The sequence below is a fragment of the Eutrigla gurnardus genome (genome assembly GCF_963514095.1).
Source record: "Eutrigla gurnardus genome assembly, chromosome: 10".
NCBI lineage: Eukaryota > Metazoa > Chordata > Actinopteri > Perciformes > Triglidae > Eutrigla > Eutrigla gurnardus.
In genome coordinates, this window is record NC_139924.1 from 27355428 (window position 1) to 27370614 (window position 15187).

Sequence of the window (15187 nt, forward strand, 5' to 3'; positions counted from 1 at the left end):
TGTGTGTGTGTGTGTGTGTGTGTGTGTGTGTGTGTGTGTGTGTGTGTGTGTGTGTGTGTGTGTGTGTGTGTGTGTGTGTGTGTGTGTTTGTGGCACAGGCACCGCCATGGTTTCTTATAACAAAGATTCAGATCAGTTGGTAATTTCTCACACACATTGAGCTGTATGCTAAAGAGCTAATTAACAAGGGCTGTTATGGAGTTCACAAGCTTCTCTGACATCTTAATTAGATCTTAATGGCATTTCGGTTGGAATGGCTGAACAGAGTACACCGAGATGAGGCGGAAAAAACCCGCCGCTGATATACGGGAGGGGAAAAAAAAACGGCGGGGGGATGAGTGACTGACACCAGAGACGAGAAGGAACGATAGATGGGGAGATGGAGAGAGGAATAAATGGAAATGAGGCCATTTATGTTCCTATATGTAACCACCGGCCGTATTATATACACGCTGTTAGAAATAGGATTTGATTAACACTGATACACTTTTCATTCGCTGGTTCTTTCACGAGACTTCCTCCTTCCCCTCTTTTCCTCTCCCCCCAGTGGGATGTGGCTCTATACGTTTCCCAGTAATTACTCTGCCCCTCGTCCCAGTAGCATCACATGTCTCTTATGGGCCTCTTAATCGGATTCTTAGCATTCATTAGAATGAGATTTTCCTGCGAGTTCACTCTCGAAATAACTGGATGGAGATAACATGATACTGGTATTTCTGGCGTATAGATGGATGATTAGGTACAATATATTTTTTTCCCTGTTAGTGCTGCTGTGTTTTTGCATATTCTACGATAGATGATCTGCAGTGCGTTGCAGGGGGAATAGTCTCTCTGTCTTTTTTTATATATTTTCTGGTGGGCAACGCCGTGCAGGTTGATGTGCATTTATGCAACTCCAAACAAAACACTGCGATGAGAGAACAATGAGCAAACTAGTCCACAGACCTCAAACTACCCGTGTAATTATCTTATTTTTTTTTCGGTAACCCTAATTACCTTTCCTGCTGGTGGCTGCACACACACACACACACACACACACACACACTCACACACGGGCACAAACCTTGACAAGCGAGAGGGTAATTGATTCAAATCTTCTAAGGCAAATATTTATTTACAAGATGAGTTGCTCTCTCTGTGTTTTCCTGCGCTCAGCTGGCCTGCACCGCCCTTCACTCGAGAGCAACCATTAGAGGAGAAGGGACGGTGAAATGGAGAGACAGAGAGAGACAGAGAGAGAGAGAGTGAGAGTGATAGGGGGTGAGAGAGAGAGGGGGTGAGAGAGAGAGAGGGGGTGAGAGAGAACATGGAAAAGTAAGGGATGATGATGAGAAGAGTGCAAACAAGAGATTACATGAGAGAAAATGAGGGAGGAAAGGCTAAATAGAAATAGTTGTGAGGAGCAGAGTGAGGAATAGAGAGAGAGAGTGAGAGACACAGAGAGAGAGAGAGAGGATGGTGGGAGACGCATGACTAAAAGAGTCTGTCGGTCGCTACAGATGCTGTTTCAGTGTGCAGCCATGTCTGTTTATCACTCTCCTCCTCTCTCCGAGCCCTCGGCCTCATCCCCATGCTACCCCCCCCTTCTGTCTAGCCTAAATCTGTCAGAACGCAGCCACAAATACCTGGCAACGAACCACCATTTACAACCCCCGTCTAACTCCTCCTCCAACCATGCCTCCAGCTTCTGCACACTTGCACTTCCTCCGCCGGCACTCTCGGCCTTCATTCATTCAACTGAGCGTTTTATTCGGCCACAAAGGGCAGAATAAAAATGGGAATCACGGAGTTAATCACGATACGATAATGTCACGGTATTTTGCCCATGATAACGGGGATATCGCGATTCTGGGATCCATAATATATTGCAATAAATCATCTACGTATGCATCACGATATCTGTGTATCTGAAGTTAGTTAGTTAGTTAGTTAGTTAGTTAGTTAGTTTATTGCCATTGTAAAGCGAGACACAATGAAACTCCAAAGCAGCAGTAACAGACTCTCAAGATACGTACCAATACATAGCATAGTATAAAGATACACATGTCAATGAAATAGCATCGTATGAAGATAAAACATACAATAATTCCTTTAAGTCCTAGAACAGATTGGATGAAGTGAGGTGTCTGAACGAAGCTGCAAACACCCAGCAGGTCTCTGCTGTTCCCGGGGAGATGTGCTGAGGCCTCCCTGCAAACTCTAATCTGCTTATGTGGACCGGTCCTCCTGCTTCTTTCCTGTAGCCTCCTTTTCCTCTCCGCGGCCGGTCTGACTGATGACCCATTAACCCTTGTTTGGCAGCGCTTTCACCGCCAGACAGCTCGCCGCGCCCGGCCTTTTGGCTGCCGGTCGCGAGGAGCACAAAAAAGAATAACAACGTGTCACACTGATAAGCCGCCGAGTCGGCCGCTGACTGGCAATGCTGTCAGATACTATACACTATAGTGTTATGTGGGAGCCAGTGGATGGGGGATTGATCTCATTCAGCTCTCTCATAATCACACCGTGGCCCCCGGCGTGCTCCGCGATCGATCGGCCCCGTGGTGAGGAGAAAAAAACGGATGTTGCATGTGGTGTGTGTGTGTGTGTGTGTGTGTGTGTGTGTGTGTGTGTGTGTGTGTGTGTGTGTGTGTGTGTGTGTGTGTGTGTGTGTGTGTGTGTGACCATGCTGATTAGTGTCTCGCCTGGGTTGCAGGTTCACGGAGGCGGACACCCTCGTGATGGGCGACGTGACGTACGGGGCCTGCTGCGTGGACGACTTCACCGCCCGGGCCCTGGGAGCCGACTTCATGGTGCACTACGGCCACAGCTGCCTCAGTGAGTGTCTTCTAGCCCCACGCTTCAATACCGAGCTGGGCTCTTGGGTTTAGCTTCTGTTTAGGTACTCATTTGGTGCGTAACGAGAAGAAATATTGCTATTTATATATTCCAAAAGTATTTATTTATTTAAAGTACGACGGCGTATATAGGGCCACTGTTCGAAAAAAGGTGAACAAGTTGCTTGACCGGATGTTTGTCGTTGCTATGACAACAAGTGAAAGCTACCGCTAGCATCTTAGCCCAACCACCCCGATCAATAAACACCCATAAGATGATATTTGGACAATAAGCATCAACATCATCACCCTAAGGACCTTAACGAGGCACATGTTGGGATGGATTCATTAGAGAAATAAGTTTGTACATTAATGAGAAGTTAGCTAGCATAAATGCCAGTTCTTAGCATCGTAAATATATGACTTTATGAACTCGCAAATTTGCAACTTTTTGTTCTCTAAATATTGCCCCCCTCGGTCAGCTCTGTTTTTTAAAAAAAAAATTATGTCAACAGTGGCCATCATACGCCGTCGTACATTCAAGTGTATTGTATAATAAAATAATAATAATATTAATAAGTATGTTAAAAAATATAATACAAAATGTAACACTTTCAAATGCAAAAGTGCTTCTTAGCCTTGAAGACTGGTATCAGATAAAAGGGGGTCAAATATTTCAAAAGTAAATGTACATTTTTAAATAAACATAAAATCACTGTTTTGAATAGAAATACCTGTTCTACAGTAGCCGACATCCATGCAGGGAACACTTCAAGTGCTCATCTAAAGCTCCGACAGCCAATTCAGAGAGAAATACAAAGCATGGAAACATGAAATTACATTTTATTTAAAAATACCTCAGTTCACAAGTGCGTGTTGAACCTTGCATGGCGTACCGTACGCTTCAACATTACATTGAGAAACCGCGGCATCTCTGGTGTCTTTGGCCTCCATGTTTGTTTCTCCTCCTCTTGCATGCGTGATCAGACCGGTGGGCGAGCATCAAGGACGACCACTTACTCAGAGTGGGCTGCATGGGAGAGAAGAGACAGACCGGCCAACAGGCTTATTGATTAATGGAAAATATAACTAGTTAGTGCACCCCGGCCAACCTACAGAAGGCATATGAGACCTTTGGAGCCTGGACGTCACATTTCCCCGGCGGATCAATGGGGAACATACATTAGTGCCGTCCGTTTGAAAACCACGAGCAGGTTCTTGAGGACCTTCAACCTCGCCCCCGCTGCCTGTCTCTTCACAGAACATGGGAGGAAATGCTAAATCGATAGTTCTGATATATCCCTGCCAGAACAATCTCACCTCTCCCAAATACCAGAAAGGACCCAATGAATTTTAATACACCAAAAAAAAAAAAAAAGCTCTCTCTCCGTGTTGGTTCAGACATTTTTTGTTTGTTTGTTTCATTATTTGATATCGACAGGAAGAATTACGTGTGTATGTTTACAAAAAGAGACGTATACGTTCTCATTTACACTCAGAAGAAAACAATAAAGGCGTCAGAGATCAATTCGCTGCGGCGCCTTGAAGTTAGATGGGATATTAATTGATGGAAGAGATTTTTTAAAATAAATAATATGAACTACGGATTCCGTGTGTGTGGTTGCTGGTGTGTGTGTGTTCCTGACCTTCATCACTCATTCATGAGGACATCATCTGCACCGTTGCCCACAATGTCACAGACCTGTGGGAGATTAAAGACACTGTGTTCTGTCTGACTCACGGACAAGCTGTTCCTGAACCCCCGCTTTCATTTCCTCTACGGTCTTTTTGGCTTTTGTGTACTTTTGTGTACATCGGTGCCATAATAATCATCATAAAGCACCTCCGTCTAGTACAGGGCAACATCATAAAAACCATGTTTTATGGTGGGTATTAATATTTGATATTCGGGATGGGGATTCGGTGTTTGAACATTATTTTTGTATCTCGTTTGGAGATAAAACACCAAGATGAGAGGGGAGTTGTAGTTTTTCACCTTCTTATGGAGGGGGAATAAAGACGCCAGATCAGCTGTGATAACTAGGTTTTACTGGAGCTCCTTCCACATCACAAGCAGGTCTACATTGTTTTGGTGGGATGACTCAATTTGGAAGAGCTCACCCGTTGCTCTCACTGTGATCTGTGCCGTAGACTGAATATAAGAAGTGGTCGTCATGGTTACGTCAGTCAATGGTTTGTGGAAAAGGTTTTGAAGCCTGGAATTTGCCATTTAGGCCTTCGGCATCTTGGAACTTTTTTCAAGCAGTGAAGGAAGTGACCATATTTGCACTGTGGAGGAGCGACGGGTGGATCTGACGAACACAACCTTACTGGATCTGGATCCATGTGGATTCTGGTGTGAAGCTGCTAACAAAGTTTGTAAAAGTCATCTTAGTAGCTAACTAGCATTGGTAGCGTGGTAGCGACCTGTCAATCAGCAGGTTAGCCCTGCCCCCTAAAGCATCCCCTGCTTTCTGGTCTGGTGGACTCTAAATGGACCATAATGTACTAAATGAACATCATGCTGGATTGAAGAAGACTTGAAACTAGAGATTGAGACCATAAACTCATGTTTACAATGTTTACTGAGATAATACATCAAGAGAGAAGTAGGACCATTTTCTCATAGACTTCTATACAACCAGAGAGGAGTCGCCCCCTGGTGGCCAGCAGAGAGAAGTAGGACCATTTTCTCATAGACTTCTATACAACCAGAGAGGAGTCGCCCCCTGGTGGCCAGCAGAGAGAAGTAGGACCATTTTCTCATAGACTTCTATACAACCAGAGAGGAGTCGCCCCCTGGTGGCCAGCAGAGAGAAGTAGGACCATTTTCTCATAGACTTCTATACAACCAGAGAGGAGTCACCCCCTTGTGGCCAGCAGAGAGAACGCACATTTTTTTTCACTAATTATTCTGGGGCCTAAAGTCTTGTTTTCACCTACAGAACCGATCCGTATGCAAAACAAAACATTTGCATTAAAGAGTATACGTGTACGTTTAATTCTGATTTATCAACTCGGACGTAGAGACGCTGCGGCGCCGAATGATTTCTTCATTATTCATGAAGTTGTCCGCAAGCACAATATAGAACCGAGCCTGTTAGTACGCATTGATTTGTAAACGAGCCATTTGTATATACAGTACAGCATCATGTTCAACCTTTTCTTAGTCTCACTTACTGTGTACACTCACTACGAGTGTGCTGCGTATATATCTGTGTATGATCAGGTGCTAATAAGCAGCAGAAAGGGCGGGTGACCTTATCGCCACAACGCGCTGATGAATAAAACCCACCGATGGATCAGAGGCGAGGCCCGTCCGGCTCATTGACTGTCCCTAATTGCATTGCTAAGTGCTCTCAGGCTACCATGCTAATGCGAACGCAGATCGATGGCACTTTTCTTTTTGCCCTTTTTAAGTTTTTGGGAGTGAAGCCATAAACAAGCAAACGGACAGCGGTTACTTCCAGTCCAGCTCACTTTTTTACACTCACGATAAATTTAACTCCTTGAGGTTTTTTCATGCCCATCTCTTTTTACATCCTTCTCCATCTCCTTCCTCGTCGCTGCTGAGCCATTCATCACTTCTTTTGTCCGTTAATTGACAACCCAACCCTCCCCCACACATGGTATCCTATTACTTTTTCCTTTCCTACCTTCCATGCCCTATCTCTTGGAATGTATACTGTACATTATTAAAGCCTGCCCCTCCAGACCCAAATTGAATTTCAGTTTTCCAGCCTACTTTCCTTGGAAATTCCCATTCCCCAGCCTCCATCCATCTGCCTTCAATCCCCCTGTAAAGACGTGTATCTCACACATCTTCACTCTCTCTCCCCTGTCCACCCATCTGTATTCTCCCTCTCTCTCTCTCATTTTTGTTTTATCTTCCTGCCTCCTTGTCATGCCTTGCTCCCCGCTATCTATCTCTCTCAATGTTGCTTTAATCTCTCATCAAGTGAGCTGCACTCGCTCATAAAACATTTGCACCATAATGGGTCATTTGCTTAATCATAACACACACAAAAACCTCCTGATCCACAAATTAAATGTAACACAAGAGGAAGAATAATTATGATGATCAACGATAATTCTTCTTTCTTATCCGAGCCCTTATTTTCTTGGACTCTCGGCAGGTTTTTTGCCAGCTTTTAACCTGGCACATGTCTCTGAAGCCGTGTGCTAGATGGCCTGTGAAATTAATGGCATTAATTGTAATTGCACGTGTCCCTCTCTCCTTCCCTAAATAATTGAGGTGTTCCTGTGTGTGTTGGAGGTTCAGCTGAATGAGCTCCGTGTTACGTGTTCGCCTTATACATGTGCTGAGTGTTAATGTTTGAGCCCCGGCCATCAATAGTGTATATCCCACAGGCTTCACCTGCCACGGTGAATTATTCATTTATCTTCCATCTCGTCTCTTTTCTGTGTGTCTCCCTTTTTACAGTCCCCATAGACTCCACCGCCGGGATTAAGATGCTGTACGTGTTCGTGGACATCCAGATGGACAACGCACACTTCCTGGACACGGTCAAGTTCAACTTCCCCGCCGCCACGTCGCTGGCGCTCGTCAGCACCATCCAGTTCGTTGCTGCGCTGCAGGTGATGAAGCCACCGTTTTGTATTTCTGTAGTCACGTGTGTGTGTTTTTACTTCTTGGTGTTTAAAGTATGGGAACACGCCCACGCAAACATGCTGTTTTTTTTGTTTTCTTTGGGTTTTTTTCATTGGTACAGTATACTTGGCTTTCATGAACAAGCTTGTACTCCACACTTAAGCTCGGTTCAAGTGTGGGTTTTCAGCAGGAGTTATTTTGGATTTGAAAGGTGGAGGGGGGAGGCCTCTCGGTTCAGCGTCGTGCTCAGCTCTCTGCTCTTTATGTAAGCAGCAGCAGCATTAACAGCAGCAGCAGCATTAACAGCAGCAGCAGCATTAACAGCAGCAGCAGCAGCAGCATGAACAGCAGCAGCATTAACAGCAGCATTAACAGCAGCAGCATTAACAGCAGCAGCAGCAGCAGCAGCAGCAGCATGAACAGCAGCAGCAGCATTAACAGCAGCAACATTAACAGCAGCAGCAGCATTAACAGCAGCAGCATTAACAGCAGCAGCAGCAGCATTAACAGCAGCAACATTAACAGCAGCAGCAGCATTAACAGCAGCAACATTAACAGCAGCAGCAGCATGAACAGCAGCAGCATGAACAGCAGCATTAACAGCAGCAGCAGCAGCATTAACAGCAGCAGCATTAACAGCAGCAGCAGCATTAACAGCAGCATTAACAGCAGCAGCAGCATTAACAGCAGCAGCAGCAGCATTAACAGCAGCAGCATTAACAACAGCAGCAGCATTAACAGCAGCAGCAGCATTAACAGCAGCAGCATTAACAGCAGCAGCAGCATTAACAGCAGCAGCATTAACAGCAGCAGCATGAACAGCAGCATTAACAGCATCAGCAGCATTAACAGCAGCAGCATTAACAGCAGCAGCAGCATTAACAACAGCAGCAGCATTAACAACAGCAGCAGCATTAACAGCAGCAGCAGCATTAACAGCAGCAGCATTAACAGCAGCAGCAGCATTAACAGCAGCAGCATTAACAGCAGCAGCAGCATTAACAGCAGCAGCATGAACAGCAGCATTAACAGCAGCAGCAGCATTAACAGCAGCAGCAGCATTAGCAGCAGCAGCAGCATTAACAGCAGCAGCATTAACAGCAGCAGCAGCATTAACAACAGCAGCAGCATTAACAACAGCAGCAGCATTAACAGCAGCAGCAGCATTAACAGCAGCAGCATTAACAGCAGCAGCATTAACAACAGCAGCAGCATTAACAGCAGCAGCAGCATTAACAGCAGCAGCATTAACAACAACAGCAGCATTAACAGCAGCAGCATTAACAACAGCAGCAGCATTAACAACAGCAGCATCATTGACAACAGCAGCAGCATTAACAGCAGCATTAACAGCAGCAGCAGCATTAACAGCAGCAGCATTAACAGCAGCAGCATCAACAGCAGCAGCAGCATTAACAGCAGCAGCAGCATTAACAGCAGCAGCAGCATTAACAGCAGCAGCATTAACAGCAGCAGCATCAACAGCAGCAGCAGCATTAACAGCAGCAGCAGCATTAACAGCAGCAGCAGCATTAACAGCAGCAGCATTAACAGCAGCAGCAGCATTAACAGCAGCAGCATTAACAGTAGCAGCTATACTATTAAAGCCTGAACCTCGCTGCCTTTCTGCTCTATAATACATTCTGCTGCATTCATGTTGACCCGACAATGCTTCATATTAATGCAACCGCTGTTATTTTTACAAGTGTGTGTGTGTGTGTGTGTGTGTGTGTGTGTGTGTGTGTGTGTGTGTGTGTGTGTGTGTGTGTGTGTGTGTGTGTGTGTGTGGCTTGTTGAGGTCACACAGGAGAAGCTGGGAGTTCACTGCTTTTCCCGGTGGACCGACTTAAATCAGCCTCAAGTCATTCGATTTGTCCTTCCACCTCAAAGCACAATAACTCTTCTTTTCTTTTTTCTTCTGTTGTTGCTTAATTGTTCTTCTCACATAAACACATGTAGGTGTTTATGTTGATTTTGCTTGAGTATTAGAGCTTTCTTGTATATAAAGAATATACAGGGTTCACACGTTTCAGGGAATTTCAAAAAGTATATTTTCTACAGTCTTCTTGCTGGTCTTTTTTGTAACTCTATGTACTTTTAATGATATGTAGCTCATGAATACCCATCCGTTACTGTAAAGAGGATTTATTATGTTCTTTCTGCTTCTGCCATTTCCTTTAGTGTGTTTAAAATGTTTTTGTTCATGTAAAATATCTCCTAAAGTCCATGTCCAAAGGGAATTACTCTCCCCAACAGCCTCAATTAAAATCTGGCCTCTTCTTCGGTACAGTGGTGATGTCACCAAGTACCACATTTGCATAATATCTGCCCAGCTGTTTGTCCCGCCCTCAAACAGCTTAAAGGAAGAGGCGTTAAAGAACAAGTATCACTTTTTTTACTTTTACTGCAAAACATCTGGTCTTTTGTGGACCAGCTGAGCAGACGTGGCTTTTTGGGAGGGAGGGGCAGGAGCTCAAACAGACTGTCTGAGAAGGACAGGATGGGAAAACAAGGCGTTTTTGAGCATTAAAACATGTTCTAGTAGGAACCTGAAATACAGAAAAGGAGCATAATAAGACACTTTCCTCAAACGAGGAGAGGAGTTCCAGGTGTGCCTCTCTAACGGCCTTTCCTTCTCCCCTCCTCCACGCTGCAGGCTGTGAGTGCAGCCCTCAAGCCGGACTACGACGTCCTGGTCCCGCAGTGCCGACCTCTGTCACCGGGGGAGATCCTGGGCTGCACGTCTCCCCGGCTGGAGCGCCACGTCAACGCAATAATGTAAGAAAAAAACCTCCGTCCACCTGTCTCCCGCCTCAGAGCTGGAGCCCACGTCCTGTCCTCCTCCTTCCTGGTAGTTAGCAGAGAGATCCAGATACCCAAAGACATCCAGTGTTGACTCATCCAAACTCCCCCCACCCCAGGGTGCCATAATTAGCCCTGCCATTGCTGCGCCCGCCCCTGTGACATGTATGATAATCAGTATGACATCACACCAGTCACAGCTAGCTGTGACAGCTAGCTGTGTGCTCCCGATCAGCCTTCTATTAAATCCAGCCAGAAACAGCCAGATGCTGATCCAGAGCGGCGAGGCTAAAAATACCTCCACGCTGTGCAAAAGCATTGAATTGTGTAAAAGCCCAGACAGACACGGCCACTTTCAGGCTTGTTTTTCAAAAACAGCCACACACGTCCGCTTGTTGCTTTTTTAAATGACGTTTCCTCACCGTGGCACTTTCACGGTGAGAAATGATCAACCTGTGTGTCTTATTTCTTTCAGCTTGTGTGATTTAATGACTTTCTTATTTCCTCCGTCAATTACACCAAAATATGAAATATATGATGAATTGTTAAAAAAAAACAATGTTTGCATGTAAGACTTGACTAAGTCAAAGTGATGCTCATCACTGCAGGGAGGAAACAGCTTTGGCATCCGGAAAGAATGAATAAGAAATAAAAATCATGTTGAGGCAACACTTCCACAACAACTCGATGCAGCTCCACAGCGGAGGAGTTATTCCCGAGCGTCCGGCGCGTCACACGTCCATGTGATTAAAAATCTCCCCGTGCATGAGATTAAAACGGCTACACAAGGACGAGCTTCACCATATGCATCAGTGTGTGTGCGTGTGTGCGTGTGTGTGTGTGTGTGTGTGTGTGTGTGTGTGTGTGTGTGTGTGTGTGTGTGTGTGTGTGTGTGTGTGTGTGTGTGTGTGTGTGTGTGTGTGTGTGTGTGTGTGTGTGTGTGTGTGTGTGTGTTTGTGTGTGTGTGATGGGAGGGAATCGATGGAGCTGCCTGTTTGTACATTTCTGTCTTACTTTGTCTCTCTCACACACACACGTTTTATATCACATGTACAACATTTTAAAGATGGATTGATATTGGATTTTATCACAGATCGCAATTTTAATAATTACATTCCGTTATCAGGATAGTTATTAACGGTTATCTTGGCCAAAATAATCAGGATTTCTGGAAATTATTCTGTCAAAATGTTAAAATTCCTACAATGGCAGTAAAATATGCGGCAATCACTTTACCTTTTGTTATTTATATATTTTTATATATTCATTTTTTATCATTTTTATTTACAATTCTTCATAAAGCCCTGCATAAATAAACGTTTAATAAATAAAATGTATTTTTTATACATCAGACTCGCTATCGTGGTAGAAAAGTTGGAAAAAATGTGATAATTTAAAAAAATAAATAAGTCTCTTTATAAGAAAGAACAGACTCACATAATATTTCAGTCTTTTAATCTTTATTTTAACATGATTTTTTTATTGGTCCTTTACGATCTCCACTTTAAAAACGATTTGTTTTATTTGTGACGCAATAAAAATCTGTTTGTTGACTGAATGTGAGGTGAAGTGATTCCAGTACGTTTTACTGCCGTTTTAAAAGTTTAGCTACATTATTTTCATATCTGCCTCCGTCGTCGTCGGAGACACAGTATCCAATTTTAATCATGAGCCTTAATGGAAGGAATGTTTATTAAGCTGTGAAAGTGAGGCTTAATCACCGAGCGCTAGTTAACCTTAACCTTAACCTTAATGAATCACTGCTGCGTATCGACAGCATTGATTATCCACCAAGAACCAGCTCTTTTTAATAGTGTGTGGCTGTTTTCCATCACCTTGTAATAGTACGATAAATTCATATTTAACATTGCTTTATCCTACATTTATTAGTGGGGAAAAAATCTAGTTTTAATTGCATTTTACAAAATCTTTGAACTACTGGAGCGTTCAGGAATCGAAGCGCTGCCATCTGCTGCTGCTGCTGCTGCTGCCACTTTAGTTTGATATATATATATATATATATATATATATATATATATATATATATATATATATATATATATATATAAATACGAATCTTTGGCTTCACAGCAATTCGATTAATGATACAGTAGTTGGCGATTCGATTAAGGAGGGGTTTTTTTTTTTTTTTTTTTTGGAACGATTCGATTCTGTAACTTGTAACCAAAATTCTATATCCATTAAATAAACGAGTGAGACTATCTATATTCTTCTGAAAGGTGAAAAAATAAACAGACCACAGAATCACTCATTAAACATATTTATTCTATAAAAAAGTAGTCCTGCATAATATTTCATGCTGAATACAAAAATGTATTGCTCAGTTATTTTGAACATTTTTCAATAGACTACATGCTGGCAGGGGAGAGAGTGTCTTAAACGTATTAAAACATTAATCATAAGTAAGAATCACGATTCATACGATTAAACGCATTTATATCGATTATCGGTGAAGCCAAAACGATTCATTGTATTAATTTATTTTAGCCGATCGATTTAGTTGAGTCGGTAGGACTCCATGCATCGAATGAATCGTTACACCTCTAATATATATATATATATATATATATATATATATATATATATATATATATATATATATATATATAGTGTTGCGTAAGACAAAATAGGTGCACATACAGCGTTACCATTCCAGCAGCACTTTCATGAAAGAACAATAGACAGACAGAGGAGCTGCAGTCGAGCATCCAGCCTCTCAGCTGCCGAGCTCGAGGACCGATGTGGACTGGATCACGTGGCGGCCTTTGGTTCGCTCTGTGTTGGCTGTTATTTACGGCACAGCGGGACGCACATGTGCACTTTGACACAAGCGGGTTTAAAAATAAAGCCTCGCCGTGTCTCCAGGTCGTACCTCCCACAGCCTGTTCACAGCCGCCCTAAACACTGACCAATTAGTGGATTTAATTGCATATCCTGTCTCAGTAGGCCGACTGAGCCCGTGCTGTAATGAGTAGGGGTACCGACCTGAACCTCCTCACGCTATCAGCGGGATCCTTCTCCGGCGGATCCCCCGAGAGGCCAGTTTATGTAAGACTTGTGTTCTCAGGCACCTTCATCCCTCCATGTGGTGAACTCTGCTCGAGGGGTGGGGGGGTGAACACCCGACCCCGGGTTAATTGCGAGGGCTCGCGTTCTCTGTCAACAGCGTGCTCCGATCGTTGGGGGTCGCCTTCCCGGACCCTCCCGCCCCCTGAAGCCTCGGGCCTTCTGCCTGCTAACACCTTGGTCTTCAATTAAACAGCCCAAGCAAACAGACAGGAATGGACTTTAAAGGATGGGCGAGAGAGAAATCTGGAGCTGGAGGAAGTGTCTGGCGTGTTGCACAAATACAGTTTATTTATTTATAACTCGAATATCTGTGTTTTTCTCTAGTTATCTGGGAGATGGAAGATTTCACCTGGAGTCAATCATGATCTCAAACCCAGACATCCCTGCTTACAGGTATTATGACGCAACATGTTTTTGTTTCTCTGTTTATTATAGCTCCAACGCTTTGGGATGTGATGACTTGTAAATGGAAGCGTGATAACCTTTATTTTCACACATGGAAGCGCTATCGTATGGTGCTGTTCTCGTGATCACTCACCTTACTGCAGCATCACGATAACACTTTAACATTTGTGTTTTGCTGAGGTCGTTCCCTGATACACTCAACTCCTGTCATACTCGATGGCTTCTCATGATTGGATTTTTTTTTTTTGCATTTTTGCCTTTTTTTTTGTCCTAAACAGTAAACAGTAGTTGATAATAAGTACAATGTGGCTGGTTTGTTGATGCATGTGTGTGTTTGTAGATACGACCCCTACAGCAAGGTCTTCTCCAGGGAATACTACGACCACGAAGCCATGCGCGCCTTGAGGCTCCAGGCCATCAACGAGGCTCGATCGGCCCAGAGATGGGGCCTGATCATGGGCACGCTGGGCCGGCAGGGCAGCCCCAAAGTCATGGAGGTAAGAGTCTGCATCAACAGTCAGGGTTGGGACGGGTGCTGGAAATCCTTGAAAACACTTGGAGTTAGTGTGGTGTTTTCAAGGCTTGGAAAGTGCTTGGATGTAGAATAAAGGTCTTGAAATGTGTGTTGTATGTGATGACATCTATGATAGAACAGAGAAAAGAAGATCTCCATATTTGAGGGACTGAAAACAGCATTTTCTGACATTTCTTTATGAAAAATGACTTTTGATGATGAACAGATGATGAAAATAGTTGGTGATTATATTTCTGTGGATCTGTTAGTGGAATTAGTTTTCCTTTCATTTGTGGTCCTTCTGTAAAAAGCTGTCTCCAAACATCATGTTGGTTGTTTAGAGGACAATAACATCTCATTTAATGTGATGAACAAGTGACAGAATAAGTAGACTGAATACTGAGGATTGGATTGGTACAAATATGGAGTTTACCACAGCTGGAAGGGGCTGGAAAAGCATGGAAATGCACCTTGAAGTGCTTGAATTTGACTTTGGAGAAGGTGGAGGAGCCCTGAACAGTATATTTAGCAGCTTGAGCTCCTCTGACGAGTGTGTTGTGGCGACGTGAAGCTCTAATAGGACGAGCCGTCTTCACACTGGGAGCTTGTTATCTCACATTCACCAAACAGCTGCAAACGTCTGTCCTTGATCTCGCTGCCGGCCTCGGCTCGGCCGCCTCCGACTGTCACTCCAAAGGGATTTAAGCATTTTTTTGTTTTTATTGATTTGTCAATGTTAATGAGAAATAAGTATAAGTCATTATTTAAAAAGGGTAGATGATGCTGTATGAAGTCCAACACTTTTCCTCCAGTAAAAGTTTTTACATATAAATTTGTAAAATTGAGCTCTTTTTCACAACACAACTAATTTCAATCATCAATTACTTTTTGAAAAATGTCGCCTCTCAAAATGTTCTGCAGCTCGTGTTATTAGCAAATTGCCAAACA

At 43.7% G+C, this 15187-nt stretch overlaps 1 protein-coding gene across 1 annotated transcript in view; it reads left to right on the forward strand.

Annotated features, from left to right (window-relative positions):
- The window catches only part of dph1 (diphthamide biosynthesis 1), a 54995-nt gene that overhangs the window by 26306 nt on the left and 13502 nt on the right, over positions 1-15187 (forward strand). The window contains exons 4-8 of the mRNA XM_084019429.1: positions 2696-2817; positions 7261-7415; positions 10085-10206; positions 13645-13713; positions 14066-14222. Coding sequence (XP_083875555.1) covers positions 2696-2817; positions 7261-7415; positions 10085-10206; positions 13645-13713; positions 14066-14222 — 625 coding nt within the window. The remainder of the gene's footprint in view (positions 1-2695; positions 2818-7260; positions 7416-10084; positions 10207-13644; positions 13714-14065; positions 14223-15187) is intronic.